Source organism: Canis lupus, chromosome 10, assembly GCF_003254725.2.
Source record: "Canis lupus dingo isolate Sandy chromosome 10, ASM325472v2, whole genome shotgun sequence".
Classification (NCBI taxonomy): domain Eukaryota; kingdom Metazoa; phylum Chordata; class Mammalia; order Carnivora; family Canidae; genus Canis; species Canis lupus.
In genome coordinates, this window is record NC_064252.1 from 22,950,190 (window position 1) to 22,966,817 (window position 16,628).

At 49.0% G+C, this 16,628-nt stretch overlaps 1 protein-coding gene across 5 annotated transcripts in view; it reads left to right on the plus strand.

Annotated features, from left to right (window-relative positions):
- SCUBE1 (signal peptide, CUB domain and EGF like domain containing 1) overlaps positions 1–16,628 on the plus strand; it is a 140,021-nt gene that overhangs the window by 11,901 nt on the left and 111,492 nt on the right. For 3 of the 5 annotated variants that reach the window (XM_025457276.3, XM_025457285.3, XM_049115752.1), the window contains exon 3: positions 9,840–9,968. In XM_025457276.3, the coding sequence (XP_025313061.1) occupies positions 9,840–9,968 (129 nt within the window). Of the gene's footprint in view, positions 1–8,536; positions 8,660–8,901; positions 9,224–9,839; positions 9,969–16,628 lie in introns of those variants that run through there. The other 2 variants (XM_025457294.1, XM_025457303.3) reach the window with 2 other exon arrangements.

A 16,628-nucleotide genomic window follows, 5' to 3' on the forward strand; every position in this document is an offset into this window, starting at 1 on the left:
AGCTGAGGCAGAGACATGTTTTCCCAACCTCACTGGTCAGTGGGAGAGTCGGACCGAGAGAGATGTGAACATAACACAAGTGGGAAGGGCAATGATGGAAACCCAGAACCAGACTGAGGGTAAAGAAGAAAGAGTACGGCTCTCTGCCTTGGGAGGGAAGAAACCAGAGAGGCTCCCCAGAGAGGCGTTTTCCAGGCTAGGTTAGGGAGGCAGACCTTCCTTCCAGCTCTGATGGCCCATGAAGGCATCTGTAGTGTGAATGCTGAGGTCTTCTGGGGCCTCAGTTGACTCAGTGAGCCCAGTAAGTGACCTAACCTTCCAGAGGCCTGGTTCCTTATCCAGGCAGTCAGAGCAATGGCACCTGCTTGCCAACCACCAAGGAGGAAAGTGCGCTGAAGGTATTCCAGAGCCTGCATGTCATACTTTCTGTTTCCTCTAAACCCCATTTCTGGGATGCCTGGGTGGTTCAGTGGTTGAGCATCTGCTTTTGGTTCAGGGCATGATCCCAGGGTCCTGGGATCGAGTCCTGCATTGGGCTCCCCACAGGGAGCCTGCTTCTCCCTCTGCCTGTTTCTGTGTGTGTGTCTCATGAATAAATAAATAAAATCTTTAAATCCTCATTTCTCCTAGGGTTAGAGGGTCTCTCCCCTGCCCCCACTGCCCTCAGCCCCCTACCCCCTCCCCTGGGGCACAGGCCCCTCTCTGCCCCTTCCTCTGGGCTCTCTCTCCTCCTCTTGGCCGCTTCTTATTACAGTGGCTGTATTTGTTTTTCCATCTAAGGAATGCTAACCAGAAAAAACCATTATTTCTAAGAAAATAAACTGCGGGCCTGTTGGCCTTTGGATGCTACTGAAAGGGATGGCGGCCTTCCCCCAAGGCCTTGAGACAAAGAGGGCCAGAGGGCTTGTGTGTGCGGGCAAGGTCACGGGGCCTCGGCTCTAAGGAGGTCCTCCAGATGGGCCAGGGCTGCAGTCCTGGGAGGAGAGAGTTTTAAGACCCCAGGCGGCCAGCTTGGACTCTGGCCTGGTTAATAACAGCTCTGGGACTGATCACTCCCTCCTCCCTCTCAGAGCTCCAGGATGTACTCCTTGCTCTGGGAGCCACCTTCCTCCTGTCTGGGCCTCCTGCCCCTTGTGCCAGGGAGAGTAGAGCTAGGCATGGGTCCGAGGAGAACTAGGTGCCAGCCCCACGTGACCTGGAGCAGGTCCGAGAACCCATTGGGCCCTAGTGGATGATTGCAAAGTTGACGCCTAGAGCTAGGAGATCCCAGATCCCTTTGGCCCCTCGTGGTGGACAGCTTTTTTCATCATGCTCCTTGCCATGGTGGCACCTAATGCTGGATTAGTCTCTGGGGGGTGGCAGATGGGTTCAGGTTGGACTGTTGGTCACCTGTCTCTTCCCACTGGCAGCTCCGTAGATGGGCCTGGGCCTGGCTGGTGTGTTGGCAGGGGAGGTGCTCCTATATGAGCTGAGTCGATCTGTGTCTGGGTCCTTGTTGTCCATCGGGCTGGTACTCCTTGTGGCTGGGGTCTGGGCTGAGGGTGAGGAGCCAGCCTGGGGAAAGCGTTGGTCTAGGAGCAAAGAGGGCAGGGGGGCAGCTTGATGCTCAGCATGGACTGTGGGCCTTGACTTCTTGGGTCACTGAGACTGGGAAATTCTCCAGAGGACTGTGTCAAGGTTGGGACTGTGTCAAGCTTAGGAGGGCAGAGCCTGGAACGAGCCTGCCTGCATTCCAATATTGGCTTTGCCACCTACTAGCTGTGGGAGCTCTGAGCTCTCTGAGCATTGGTTTCTTTTTCTGTGACAGGGGAAGTTGTTAAGCCTTCCTGCTTGGGCTTTGGTTAGGAGTAAGCCACTTGCAACTGAGATGGTGTCTGGGGGGAGTTGCCACGGCCGTTGCTGTTTATGTTGGACAGAAACTGCGCTGGGGGTTTGGGGAGAAAGAAGGAAGCTGACTGCATCCGGCCCGCTCAGGCCTGCCCACTGCCTGAGCCCACGGGGCCTCCCTGAGGTCTTGGGTTCAAGCTACTGTCAGCTCGAGACTTGCTGATAAGATTAGCACCTCAGTTCCCCTGTCTGGGCTTGGTTACCCCTTATAAAACCCAGTGGGAGCTTCAGAGGAGCTCTCGGGGTGCCAGCTTACCCATTCTGTGGGGCAGCTCAGGCTCTCTGGCAGCTGCATGCCTCTGATTGCCCTCCTGTTGAGTTCAGAGGTGGTTGGGCCTGGGCAGCAGCCCCCCAGAGCTTGCAGTTTGGTGGTTTGGGGGCTTCTCCGCTGCCTTTTGCTAAGAGGATAGAAGAATGAATGTGCCTGTAATTAATTGGCAGTGTGTGTGGGGGGGTGTCTCAACTCTGAGCTGGCAGCCTGGGGCACCTCCTCCCTTCCATCTAGAACATTCTCACAGATCAGCTTTCCCTTGACAAGGTTGCTTTGATGTCGTCAGGCTTGATGTCAGAGCTTGGGAAACAGCCTCCAGCAAAAAGGTTCCAGGTGTTTTTGAGGGAGAAAGGGAATAATCAACTGGTCTTTGTCCTTTGGTTTGGTAGGAAAGTTCCACCTGGATCTTGTGAGCCACACGCTCACTGTGAGCACACACTGGGCAGGTGGCATTTGAGGTCAATTCAGAATGAGCATCCTTGTGGTTTCCCTGTGTCCAGGCAGAGTCACAGTGACCCAGCCAGGGCAACAGATGAGAGCGGTGACAGCATTAACTTTTTAAAGATTGTAAACAACTAGGGCTCCTGGGTGGCTCAGTCGGCTAAGCATCCGACTCTTGGTTTCAGTTCAGGTCATGATCTCAGGATCGTGGGATCGAGCCCTGTGTTGGGCTCCGTGCTGAGCATGGACCCTGCTTAATATTCCCTCCCTCTCTCTCTCCCTCTTCCATGTCCTGCTTGCACATGCTCCCTCTCTCTCTCCCTAAAAAAGAGAAAAATATTGTACAACTTTATTGAGACACAATTCACATACCATGCAATTCATTCATCCAAAGTACCTTTCAGTGATTTTTAGTATATTTACAGAACTGAGTGCTCATCACCATAGTCAATTTTAGAACTTTTTTATTACCTCCCAAAAGAAATCTATACCCCTTAGCCGTCACTGCCCAGGCCTCTAGCCCCAGAAAGCCACTAATCTCTTTTTGTCTCAATAGATTTGGCTTTTCTAGAGACTTCGTACAAATGGAATCTTACAATATGTGGTCCTTTGTGACAAAGACAGCATTAACTTTGAAGCCAGGTGACCTGGCTCCCTTTCTGGTTCCACTTGTATTAGCTGTGTGATCTCGGGCAGGGGAGATAACTTCTCTGAGTCTTAGCTCCCCTGCCACAAAATAAAGATGTTGGTACGTACTTCACATATGTGAGGGGCCTGCATACCACCTACACGTTGTCGGGGGTCAGTCGATGGAGGCTGTGCCTATGATGATTATGCATCTGTTTGCTGTTTGTCACCGAGCTTTTGCGGAGCACAACTCTGCCACTTCCGAAGCTTACACTGAACAGAATGTAGCCCTTGTCCCATGGGACGCACAGCTCCAAAGGACAGACACATAGCAAACATGAGTGATGGTTGCTGTCCATTCCTGGGGCTCTGGGGTCCGCTGGAGGAGGAGGAGTCATGTCTGCCAGGGGATCAGCAGAGGTTTCAGGTGGGAGATGATGCTGGGGCTCAGCCTGCAGACATAGATAGGTGTCTGTAAAGATGAAGGAGCCCCAGGCTAGGGAACAGCATGAGCGAAAGTGTGGTGTCCTGACCCTGCGGCAGCTGCTGGGGGAGGTCAGCAAGCAGCTCGAACCCCATGGTCACTTTGGATCACGAGCTGGGCAGTGGGGAGGGCCTTCCCACCCTCTGGCTGAGCCACGGTCATTGTGTGCAGTTAGGAATGAAAAAGTATATAGATTTGTGTTGGTTTTGTGTGACCTTTGACCTTTCCCATAATTAACTGCTGGGCCTACTTCTAGCATTGTCTCCTCAGAAGGGAAACCTGATCAATGGATGCCAGGGGTCCACAGAGAGCCGGGTCTCATTACTCAATCATTACAAACCCGGAGCTTAACCCTGTGCCACCGGAGACAGGAGGCTTAATCCTTCCTGCTAGGCGGCCCTGCAAAACTACCTTCCCTCGAGCGTAATTAGCCAACAAACCGGATTAAGATTTATTCACCAATAAGGACCCAACTTCCTAAGCCATACATCTCTCCCAGAATGGTTGCCTGATCTGAGGAGTGCACAGTTTTTCCTAAAGCCCCCAGACAAAGGAAAAGACGTGCTAGTGCCCAGCCAGGGGAGGGGTCTTTGTTAGAGCGTTTGGTCTCCACGGTCTGCAAGGAATGTCAAGAAAAATGCCAATTTCAAGGGGAAACAAGAAGGCGTTTTTCAGTAATGATCTCTGAAAGCGGAGCGGGGTGGGGGGGGGGGACTTTAAAAACCCTCATTTTGAGAACCTTTCCAGTCCATTGTGATTTTCAGGAAAATGCCCTGAAAAAACATGAAAATAAAATGAGAAGGAGCCCCAACACATTGCAATGCAATCTTTTAGAACCTAAGCATTGCAGAATAAATATATATTTTATGGTGCAACGAGAATCAATTTTGAATTAATTGAAAAAAATAAAATAAAACTAAACTCATCCCATTCGAGTTCCAAACCACTCCTGTTGGCACAGAACCATAGCTGTGGGATCGCGTGTGCATGGCTGCCTTTAATATAGGAAAAATGAAACAGTGTGTGCTTTTTAAAATCCCATAATAAGCAGCTCCTGTGCTGCTTTGCTCTGTTCTGTGAGATGTTGGAAACTGTTTTCTGTTGAGAACTGAGTTTTCATAACCAAAAACTAAAAAAAAAAAAAAAAAAATCCTAGCTGTAGAAGGAGCAGGAAGGACTAGGGTGAGCTATCGGACTTATCCCCAGCACTCCGATCAGGTCTTTTGTTCTCCCCATGGTTTCCCCTCCTACAAACCTTCCCTGTAACCATCCCTCAGCCTCTGGGGTAGGTATACACCTTAGAAATAAAAATGAGGCACGTGACATCTCCTTCCCACACTTCTCCTTAATAACTTTTTGGAACGTGAAGCACTTGTAACAAGTTGTTCATCTCATGCACCCAAAGGATATGGCTCCAACAAGATATGGAATCTGCCTTGGAACACAGGCACAGGCTAGGGGCTGGGAAACTGGGTGCTCAGCCACACTGTGCCTCAGTCTCCACATCAGTAAAATGGGGGTAGCACTACCCCCTGGCTCTTATGCAGCTCCCTTCCTCCAATCTTTGCATTGGTCATCACATGGCCATCTTCCTTCTGTGTCTCTGTGTGTTTCTCCACGGTGTTCTCCTCTCTGTCCTAATATCCTCTTTGTGTGTATCCAAATTTCCCTCTTCTTATATGGACACCAGCCGTTAGATTATGGCCCATCCTAATCCAGGATGACCTCATCTTAATTTGCTTACATCTGCAAAGATCCTATTTCCAAATCAGGTCACATTCACAGATACTGGGGGTCAGGGCACCAATACATCTTTGGGAATGACACAGTTCAACCCACAATAGTCCTTTAAGAATAAACATCCAGAGAGCTTGGCTCTGTCCCCCTCCATTCCATCACCACCCTCTCCCTACCCCATTCGCCTGCTCCTCATTCTCTCTCTAGCCTTAACAGTCCTTAAAAAGTGGCCCGAGCCTGCCAGACGTCTTGATGGCCTGTGGGGACTCCTCCAGGAGTGGCGGTTCATGGATTTTTTTTTTTTTCCAGAAACAAATCCACTTGCTTTGGCTGACATTTTTTTTTTAGTTGATTTGTTTGTGCATTTATTTCTCTTGTTATTAAAGCAGGAAGCTCACATGATTAAAAAACAACAACAAAAACTCAACACACACACAGAAATCAGGGGAGGGGGCTTAGCTGTGAACAGATGCTGCAGGCTGGCCTCAGGGAAGCATGTGATAGCACTTTGGGCCTGGGGATTGGAGGGGAAACTGATGGTTCTAAGAGATGCTTCGATTTGGGGGAATCCCTTGGAGATAAGTAAGGGAAGAGGTAGGAACAGTGAACATTCCTGCACGCTTCTGCCTTCTGGCATCTACTGTAGCCAACACTATAGGGTATCATGGGAAGGAAAAGGCTAGAGTTATTTTATTGGTTATTCAGCAATCTCTTTATAATGCCCTATGGGTATGGTGACCAAGTAGTTTATTATTTTGAGAGTGAAAAGTGTGTTGTCAATAATTACACCCAGACAACAGCATAAACTGGAACTATGTCAAGCAAATCGGGGCATGTGATTATCCTAACCAGGGAAGAGACATTTTTATTAGACCTTACCACCATTGAAAGAGCTGGTTTAATTGCATTTTATGGATGTGGTGACTCTGTGTTTCCTTCTTTGCTTTGGTTTCTGGAAATCTAGGAGCCATATTTGTGGCTGGCTTTTTTGAAATCGTACTGGAATTACCAAATTTATTTGTATACTTTCACCAGCTTTCTCTTATCCTTCAACCCTCATTTCTTTTTCTTCTTCCTAACATCTTTTTAAAAATCTTATTGTATGTATTTTATAAGCTGTTTAGAGGGATAATATTTGAAGAAGTTGATGGGTGGATGAATATATATATAAATGAATGGATGAGTGAATGGCTGGATAGATGGATGAGTGGGTACAGGTGTGTGGAGTGTGTGTGTGTATAGATGAGTGAGTGTATCAGTAGTGGGTAGACATGTGGATGGTGGATGAGTGAATGGATATAGGATGGATGGATGGATGTTTCAATGTTTAAATGAATAAAAGGACGGGGGCCTAGCTGAATATTTAGATGGATATATGCATATTTGGATACATGGGTAGATATTTGGCTGGATAAATGAAAGGGTGAATAATAGGTGATTGGATGACGAGAAGGATGATTAGCTGACTGGATATTTAGATGAATAGATTTTAGCATGAACAGACAAATGGAAGGATGAATGGATAAATGAGTGTTTGGATGATTAGATAATACTTTCTCAGCCACAGTGTAGACGTGCCAAGGGTGTAATAATGTGTATGGAGTAATTTGCCAATGCCTGGCATGTCATGGGCATTCTAACTTATTAGAAAGGACACAGGTTTTTCAGACTAAAAAACCTCTGTTCTGATCCTTGCCCTGCCGTTTACTATGTGACATTGAGCAATTACCTCTCCTCTCTGCACTTTAGTTTGCTCAACCATAAAATGAAGTTAAAATGCCCACTCCAGAGGGTTGCTGTGAAAATTAAATGAGCTGGTGTTCCTGTATTTGCATAATTCCTTCTAAGATACAAGTTGAGAGAGAGAGATAGAGAGAGAGAGAGAGAATTCTTTTACCCAAGCATGGAGTAAAAGTATGTCCCCTCAATCTCACTGATCCAGCCTAAGTTATATGCCGGCCCCAGAAACAAGAGCTGCTGCTACATATGCTGTTTGGGTTAGACTGACCAGGCTCCACCCCCAGTACTGGGGTCCAGGCCATCTTCTCCTGATCCACCTGTTCATACGAAGGAACGAAGGAATGGAGGAAGGGAACGGTCTGGGGGCTGCTGACTCAGATCAGATGAGAGATTAGGCCCACGCTGAGTAGCTGGTGGAACGGGGGACCAATGGGCAGGCTGTCACCGTGTTAAGCGCGTAGAAAAAACCATGCTTTGGTAGCGGATTCAATGTCTTTCGGGAGGGATCAGGATAACAATATTCACAGGGGCGAGGAACCCTAGGGAAGGGCAGGCTAACGGATGAAAGTAGGGCCATGTTGCCTCTGGAGTGTCTGGGAGATTCCGGGAGAAAGGTGGTCAGATTGAGTTCCCTGGGGCTTCCGCAAAAAGGTCAGGGCTGCAGAGAATGAGAAGTAATCAATATCCCAGTCTTTAGAAACCGCTGTGCCCCTCCAAACGTAAAATCGTATATCCTCCTTCAACGTCTAAGTGTATGAAGTATCATGATTAAAGACAATTGAAGTGACTCGGCGGGACCGAGCCGGCGTCCCGACTGAGGCTGGTGGCCACGGCAGGCAGGTTAGGTGGAAGCTTCTGTGTCTCGCACCTTTGGCGATTCGGGCCTCGGCTGGATGGGTGGGCACACGCAGTGGACGGCGCCGCCCGGGCTCTGTTTTCCGGCATCTCCGTGCTGCTATTTCCACCGCAGTTATCCCCTCTGCTGCTGCAAGCGTCCCTGGCGGGCAGATGTCCAGGCAGCGCTTGGTCACCTCCGGAGTTAGGGAGCTCACTACCTCCCGAGCGAGCGAGTCTTCCGATGGGCATGCCCACCTGCGAACTCTAACTGGCCCCGTGGCCTTCGTCCCCTGCGCACCAGCATGGAGAGTGCGCGGAGCTGGGTGTCGCTCTGTGGGCCAGCCCCTCGCGCCTGTCGGGGAGTCGCCAGGCTGGCCCTCAGTCCCCTCGCCTCGCCCGGCCCAGCCTTCTACACGCGGGAAGGGAGGGAGCCATTCATCCTGCGAGGCACTTCCGGTTGTGCTTAGCGCAGACACTTCCTGTTCCCCCTGAGTAGAGTACTTCCGGTTCCGCTGTGGAGCACTTCCGGTTGCTGCCCCTTCCCGCGTCCCTGGGTTGTCCGTGAAGGTTGGAGCCGGTGCGGATGGAGGGAGCAAGTGCGAGGAGGAGGTTACCGAACCCTCCAGGCGATGCTGGTGGGTCCCGCCGGGCCCTGGCGCCTGCTGCTCGCTGCTCCCGGACATGGCGGCGGCCCTGGAGCCCCCGGAGCCCCCAAGCCGGGCCGGCTGGTTCGAAGCCCGCTCGCTCCACGTCCGCCGTCCGCCGGTGCGGGACCGTGGGCTGGGGCCTGGCGCGCCCCCGGTTCCCCGCTTCCTTCGGCAGAAGGATGACGGTGCGCAGCTCCCGGAGTTCCCGTGGGGCGTGAAGAGGGAATGACGGACGGCGCGGCCCGTGGGACCTGCGTGGACAAGCTGCTCGCTGGGTGTTAACTAGGCGCCTTCCGGGGACGCTCCGAGGGCTCTCAAATCTCTCGGGCACTCCAGAACCCATAGCCCTCCGACCCCCGATGGGGAATGTTGGAAAAAAAAAAAAAACTTAGAACAGCAGAAAGGGTGACCTTTACAAAGGCTGTTGGTCATTGTTTATGAGACAGAGGCCTTTGTTATAACGAGGAATCTGAAGCAGTAGAAATTCAGGCTTTGGGCGCTGCTGTGGAAGGAAACTGCGTGGAGTTTATGGACTTGGCGCTCATTGCAGAGGTTACTTTTTTTTTTGGGGGGTGGTGTGCAGAATTCACTTTATTATTTTTTTTAAGATTTAATTTATTTAATCATGAAAGACACAGAGAGAGAGATACAGGCAGAGGGAGAAGCAGGCTCCCTGCAGGGGGCCGGACGTGGGACTCCATCCCGGGTCTCCAGGATCAGGCCCTGGGCCAAAGGCAGCACTAAACCACTGAGCCACCGGGGCTGCCCCACAATTCATGTTATTCAGTACTCCCCACTTCACAAGCAATGAGCTCTCCATCTCTGGGAGGCTGAAGAGAGCCAGTGCAGGGCCGGGGGGGGGGGGGGGGGTCCCCGCGTGCTGCTATTGTCGAGAGGCTCTTGAAGGAGGGAGAGCTGGGTGTGAATTTTGCCTGCTTCACCGTGGGAATGCACCCTGCACTGCCCTGTAAGGAAGCGGCCGGTCTTTATTGCAGGGCCAGGATCTTCATCTCTGTGGTCTTTGGGTCCCCAGCCCCCAGCGAGGACTTTCGAGAATACCTATTGAGTCATCCCAGAACCAGTCATGCCCTGGTGGCTTCAGTGGGATGGGGGTGGGGGGGACTCCGAGGCCCTTCCTCTGACCCCTCTCCTGGCCCTTGTTTTGCAGACATCGACGAATGTGAGAACGACTACTACAACGGGGGCTGTGTGCATGAGTGCATCAACATCCCAGGGAACTACCGGTGTACCTGTTTTGACGGCTTCATGTTGGCCCACGATGGACACAACTGCCTGGGTGAGTGACACGGCGGCGCCACACCCTGCCCACTAAGGCATGCCCTGCCTGTTCCTCAGCCCCAGCCTACAGTGCTGGGGGCTGGGGGCTGGGGGGAGGCTCGCCCTCCTCTGGTTCCTTGTATTCCTTTCCTGGGGCCGCCAGAACAAAATAGCACGGGTCTGGTCGGCTTAAACAACAGGAACTTCTTTTCTTCTGGTTCTGGGGGTTCTGGGGTCTAGAAGTAGAGGTCAGGATGTTGATAAATTTGTTTTTTTTTTTGAGGCCTCTCTCCTTGGCTTGCAGATGGCCACCTTCTTGCTGTGTGTTCACGTGGTCCTCTCTCTCTGCGTACATGCAACTGGTTTCTTGCTCTTTCTCTCTGCCTCTGTATGCATCCTAATCTCTTCTTATAAGGACACCAGTCTTACTAGAGTGGGGCCCATCCTGACAACCTATTTGTAACCCAGTCACCACTTTAAAGACCCTATCCTGTCTCCACATAATCACGTTCTGAGGTCCTAGGGGTTAGGGCTTCAACATACGGATCTGGGGAACACAGTGCAGCCCATCACAGGGATCCCTGCCCCCACCGTACCTCCAGATTCTCATGGTGCAAATACGTAGATTTAAGCCAGTTGGATGAAATTTAGAAGAGTAATGCAAGCTTGCTGGGTCAAATTGGGAAAATGCAGGAGAAGAGGGAGAGAAATTGGAAGGCAGCATTGTCATGCTGGTGTGTCTCCTCGAGGCAGCCCTCCCTGCAGCCCAGTGTCATTCCCTGTAATGGCAATCAGTGGTCCCTTTCCCATCACATGACCTCCAGTGACACCCCCCCATCCCCTGTTATCACCATTTTGCCAGCTGTCTCATAATGTGATAAGTAACTAATGAGCTGGAGCTGCTATAAAGATGTGACAAACTGAGTGGCCTAAACAACAGAAATTTGTTCTCTCACAGGCTGGAGGCCAGATGTCTGAAGTCAGGCTGTCAGCAGAGTTGGTTCCTTCGGAGGGCTTCCAGGGAGAATCTGCGCCAGGCCTCTTGCCTGGCTTCTGGTAGCTTCAGGCAGTCTATGCTTGTAGATCATGCTCTCCTTATGCTTTTGCATTGCCTTTGCTCTGTGCACATCTATCCCTATGTCCAAATCTCCCCCTTCTCTAAGGACATGGTCAGATTTTATCTGACCTCCTCTGCAAAGACCCCATCCCCAACAGAGGCTATTAAGTTCAGAGAGACTGATCTTTAGGACTTCAGCATCTTTGGAGGGTCATAATTCATAACAGAGCTGGTTTGCAGTCTGCAGCAGGAGGTCCGTCTCATGGCACAGAGCACAGAGTCTCAAAGCAGATGTGCCTGTCCCCTAGGCCCTCTGCGGCTGGCTGCTGAGTGACACAGGGCACAACAGCTAGAGCCAAGGAGATAAGACCACATACTCAACAGGAATGTGGCTGTGGATATGTTATTAATGTATCTGGGTCTCAGTCTCCCATTGGTAAAGGGGGGTTATGACGAGCAGCTTGGTCATGGCCTCTTGTGAGCAGTACTGAGTCAGTGTCCTGCTGCTGAGAGGGGTGCCTGGCACAGAGCTCCCCCTACTAGTGGCTGTCACTACTGTCAGCACCTCTGAGCCTGCTTCCTCACAGGGATAATTGTGCTGCCTACTTCCCCAGGTTGTGTGCGAGGACAAAATGACAGGGTGGAGCGAAGTGACTGGCATTTAGCAGGTGCAAATAATCAACAAACAAGCATTACTGTTACTCTGGGTCACTCAGCCTCCCTTTTGTGGCTGGTCATTTAGATTGTTTGCTTATTCTGTTTCTACTGTCAGAACCCAGAAGTGATTCTGGGCATAAGTGTATTTTTTCTTATTTTCCTAATTGTTTCCTGTAACAATTCTTCCCAGAAGTGGACCTACTGGGTCAGAGGGTCATCGGGTTGTTTGTATGGCTTTTGGTGCAGTACATCTACGAAAGAGCTTGGCAGACCTTCCCTTGTGCCAGCTGGCCTGTGGGTGCATGGCACGGGAAGTGCAGCGTCCCAGGCACCCTGGAACTTTTCCTCCCAGTGGCATATTAGCTTTAGGTTTCCCTGCCTGTTTTTGTTTAGTGCATGTTGGATCTCAGACAGGCTTGTTATGGGAAACAGACCTGTGAACATATAATTACACCCAAAATAAGTGCTGAAATGGAAGTCTGGGCAGCCGGCTGTGGGAGCCCCGAGGGGCCTGTGAAGAGCCACCCCTGCACCGGGTGAGGGCGGGGCTGAAAGTGGGGTGGCTCTTTGAGGGGCTTCAGAGAGGAGGTAGCACTGAGCAGGTTCTGCAGAGGTTGCAGAACCCCTGGCCGGGACAAGAGCACAGCCTGTGCACAGAGCTGCGGGGGGCTCCCAGGGCCTGGGCTCAGGACGGGTGGCAGGAGTAGCAGGAGGCTGCAGAGGTGGCCAGGGCATTTGATTAGGCTGTGCTGTAGGACAGTTATTGTGCCAGACACCAAGTGAAGTATCGTCCAAGCGTTATCTCCTTTAATCCCCCAGGGCATAAGCCTGGAGTTTTACCAGTTGTCACTTTTTCAGAAGACAGCAAGAGTTCACTTCAGTAACTGATTAGTTTGTGAAGGCAGAGCTGATATCCATCCCCATGAGACAACAGGCAGTAGTACCCAGGATCCCAGATGACAGGCCTCAGGAACTGCCAGTTCTGGGCTTAGGTCCTGGCCCTGCCAGTACCAGCTGTGTGCCCTTTGGTCAGTCACTTCACCTCTATGCCTGTTTTCTCACCTGTAAAATGGAATTCATAGTCCCTGTTTGTGAGGATTGAATGAGATCATGGCTGTTGAGCATCCAGCAGAGTACCTAGCACCGAGCACCCAAAATGTCATGAACATCCAATCCTGCTCACCAACTTTCAGAAAGAAATGCATTGGGGTGGGCCAGTGGAGGCCAGAGCCAGCCATCTTCACTCCCTGGATTGTGTCTGAGCTCCCCTTCTGGTCATAGCACTCTTACCTATGCAGAACTACCTGTTCATAATTACCCTTGTTCTAGACAATGGCAGGTACACCCAATGTCTCCCGACAAATGGCAGAGTCTGGGTGGGTTTATTGTTATTTTTACAACAGATTCTTTTGGCGCTGATTGATATAAAGAACTGGGTAGGACTATCCCCACCCCCACCTCCAAGCACAGATTGCAATTTCATACGGCTCTAACTCACACATATGGCAACCGAGAAAAGGCTTTCTCTGTTGCTCCTCTGCTTTTAGCTAAGGGCAGAACCTTCTCGACAGACTTGTTTTTGTTTGGGCTTTTTCCTTCTCAAGACAAAACTCTAGCTCTAAAGAAGTCAGACCTTGGTTCCAACCAGCTCTGTCCCACACTGACCACGTGACCTCCCAGAGCCTCACATCCTTCCTCCATAGCGTGCAGTGAGAGTTAAAGCGCCTGGTACAGCGTTGGGATAAATGTTGGCAAAAACACGGAAAACCAGAAGAGGAAGCTGGGCTTGGAGGTTGAAGATTTAGGCTCTAGTTCTGGCACCACCACTCATGAGTTGATGGTTTGGGACCAGTTCCTCAAACCCTCCAAGCCTCATTCCCCTAACTACAACATGGGTCAGTAATTCCTATCTTGAAGGGTCACTATGATGATTAAGTAACAAAGCAAGTACAGAAAGCTGCACGTCCAGATGTCACATTTTGTGCAGGTTCCAGATGGATACTGTCACCCTGTTGCGGAGATTTCAGGGAGGCAGCCTGCAGTCCTTATTCAGCCTGCAAACACGTTTGGTTTATCCTCCCAGTGTTTTTGTAATCATCACTATTATCCTCCTCCTCATGGATTGATTTATCAACATTTAAAAATCAAGGAGTAGCGCACCTGGATGGCTCAGTGATTGAACATCCACCTTTCTTTTTTTTTTTTTTAAGATTTATCTATTTATTCATGAGAGAGAGAGGCAGAGACATAGGCAGAGGGAGAAGCAGGCTCCTTGCAGGGAGCCCGATGCGAGACTCCATCCCAGATCCTGGGATCACAACCTGAGCCGAAGGCAGGCGCCCAACTGCTGAGCCACTCAGGCGTCCTGAGCATCTACCTTTGGCTCAGGTTGTGATTCTGGGGTCCTGGGATCAAGTCCAACTTTGGGCTACCTGCAGGGAGCCTGCTTCTCTCTCTGCCTGTGTCTCTGCCTCACTCTCTCTCCCTGTCTCTCTCTTTGTGTTTCTCATGAATAAATAAATAAAATCTTCTTTAAAAATTCAAGAGATGTCACAGAATAGATCATATACTGGCTCACAGAACAAGCCTCAACAAATTCTTTTTTTTTTAATTTTTATTTATTTATGATAGTCACAGAGAGAGAGAGAGAGAGAGAGGCAGAGACATAGGCAGAGGGAGAAGCAGGCTCCATGCACCAGGAGCCCGACGTGGGATTCGATCCCGGGTCTCCAGGATTGCGCCGTGGGCCAAAGGCAGGTGCCAAACCACTGCGCCACCCAGGGATCCCAAGCCTCAACAAATTCTAAAAGATCAAAGTCATACCACGCACCTTTTCTGACCACAATACTATGAAACTAGAAATCAACCACAAGAAAAATATCTGAGGGGCAGCCCAGGTTGCTCAGTGGTCTAGCACCGCCTTCAGCCCAGGGCGTGATCCTGGAGACCTGGGATCGAGTCCCACATCGGGCTCCCTGTGTGGAGCCTGCTTCTCCCTCCGCCTGTGTCTCTGCCTCTTTCTCTCTGTGTGTGTGTGTTTCTCATGAATAAATAAATAAATGCCACTACACAATGAATGGGTCAACCAGAAAATAAAAGAAAAAATTAAAAAGTACCTGGAAACAAAATGAAAACACAATGGTTCAAAAACTCTGAGATACAGCCAAAGCAGTTCTAAGAGGGAGGTTTATAGCACTACACGCCTCCCTCAAGCAAGAAAAATCTCATATAAACAACCTAACTTTACATCTAAAGGAGCTAGAATAAGGACAACATACAAAACCCAAACCAGCAAAAGAAAGGGAATAATAAAGATTGGAGCAGAAATAAATGAAATAGAAACTAAAAAAACACAATAGAATAAGTCATTGAAGCCAGAAGCTGGTTCTTTGAAAAGATAATAAAATTGATAAACCTTTAGCCGGACTTACCAAGAAAAAAAGAGAAAGGATCCAAGTAATTGGAATCACAAATGAGAGAGGAGAAATAATAACACATGCCACAGAATACAAACAGTTATAAGAATATTATGAAAACTTATATGCGAACAAATTGGATAACTTGGAAGAAATGGATAAATTCCCAGAAACCTATAAATTACCAAAACTGAAGCAGGAAGAAATAGAAAATGTGAACAGACAGAAATAGAAAATGTGCCATTACCGGCAATGAAACTGAATCAGTAATCAAAAAACTGCCAACAAACAAAAGTCCAGAACCAGAGGGCTTCTCAGGCAAATTCTACCACACTTTTAAAGAACTGATGCCTGTTCTTCTCAAACTATTTCAAAAAAAAAAAAATAGAAGAGGAATAAAAACTTTAAAATTCATTCTATGAGACCAGTATTACACTAATACCAAAACCAGATTCAGACGCTACCAAAAAAGAGAACTACAGGCCAATATCTCTGATGAACGAAGATGCAAAAATCCTCATCAAAATACTAGCAAACCAAATCCAACAATACATTTTTAAAGATCATTCACCATGATCAAGTGGGATTTATTCCCAGGATACCAGAGTGATTCACTATTCACAAATCAATCAACATGATACATCAATAAGAGAGTATGAACCATATTCACTTCAGTAGACACAGAAAAAGCATTTGTTGAAGGACAACATCCATTCATGATAAAATCCCTCAACAAGGATTTAGAGGGGACATATTTCAACATAATAAAGGCCGTACATGAAAAACCCACAGCTAACATCATCCTCAGTGGGGAAACAGGAGAGAATATCCAATGGGTAAAAGACTGTGTCTTCCACAGATGGTGCTTGGAAAATTGGACAGCAGTGTGCAAAAAAAAAAAAAAAATGGAACTGGACCACTTTCTTACATTGTAGACAAAAGATAAATTCAAAGTGGTTTAAAGACCTAAATGTGAGACCTGAAATCATAAAAATTCTAGAAAAGAGGACAAGCAGTAGTGTCTCTGACATCAACCTTAGCAACTTTTTCTAGATAGGTCCCTGCAGGCAAGGAAACAAAAGCAAAAATAAACTGTTGGGACTACATCAAAATAAAAAGCTTCTGCACAATGAAGGAAACAAAACTAAAAGGCATCCTATGGAATGAGAGAAGATATTTGCAAATAACAGGTCTGATAAAGGGTTAGTATCCAAAATATATAAAGAACTGATATGGGACACCTGGGTGGCTCAGTGGTTAAGCATCTGCCTCCAGCTCAGGGCGTGGTCTTGGCATCCCGGGATTGAGTCCCACAATGGGCTCCCCTTGAGGAGGCTCCTTCTCCCTCTGCCTATGTCTCTGCCTCTCTCTCTGTCTCTCATGAATAAATAAAATCTTTAAAAAAACAACTGATACAACTCAACACCCAAACAACAAATAATCCAGTTTAAAAATGGGCAGAAGGCATGAATAGACATTTTTTCCAAAGAAGACATCCAGATGGCCAACAGACACATGAAGAGATGCTCAACATTACTCATCATCAGGA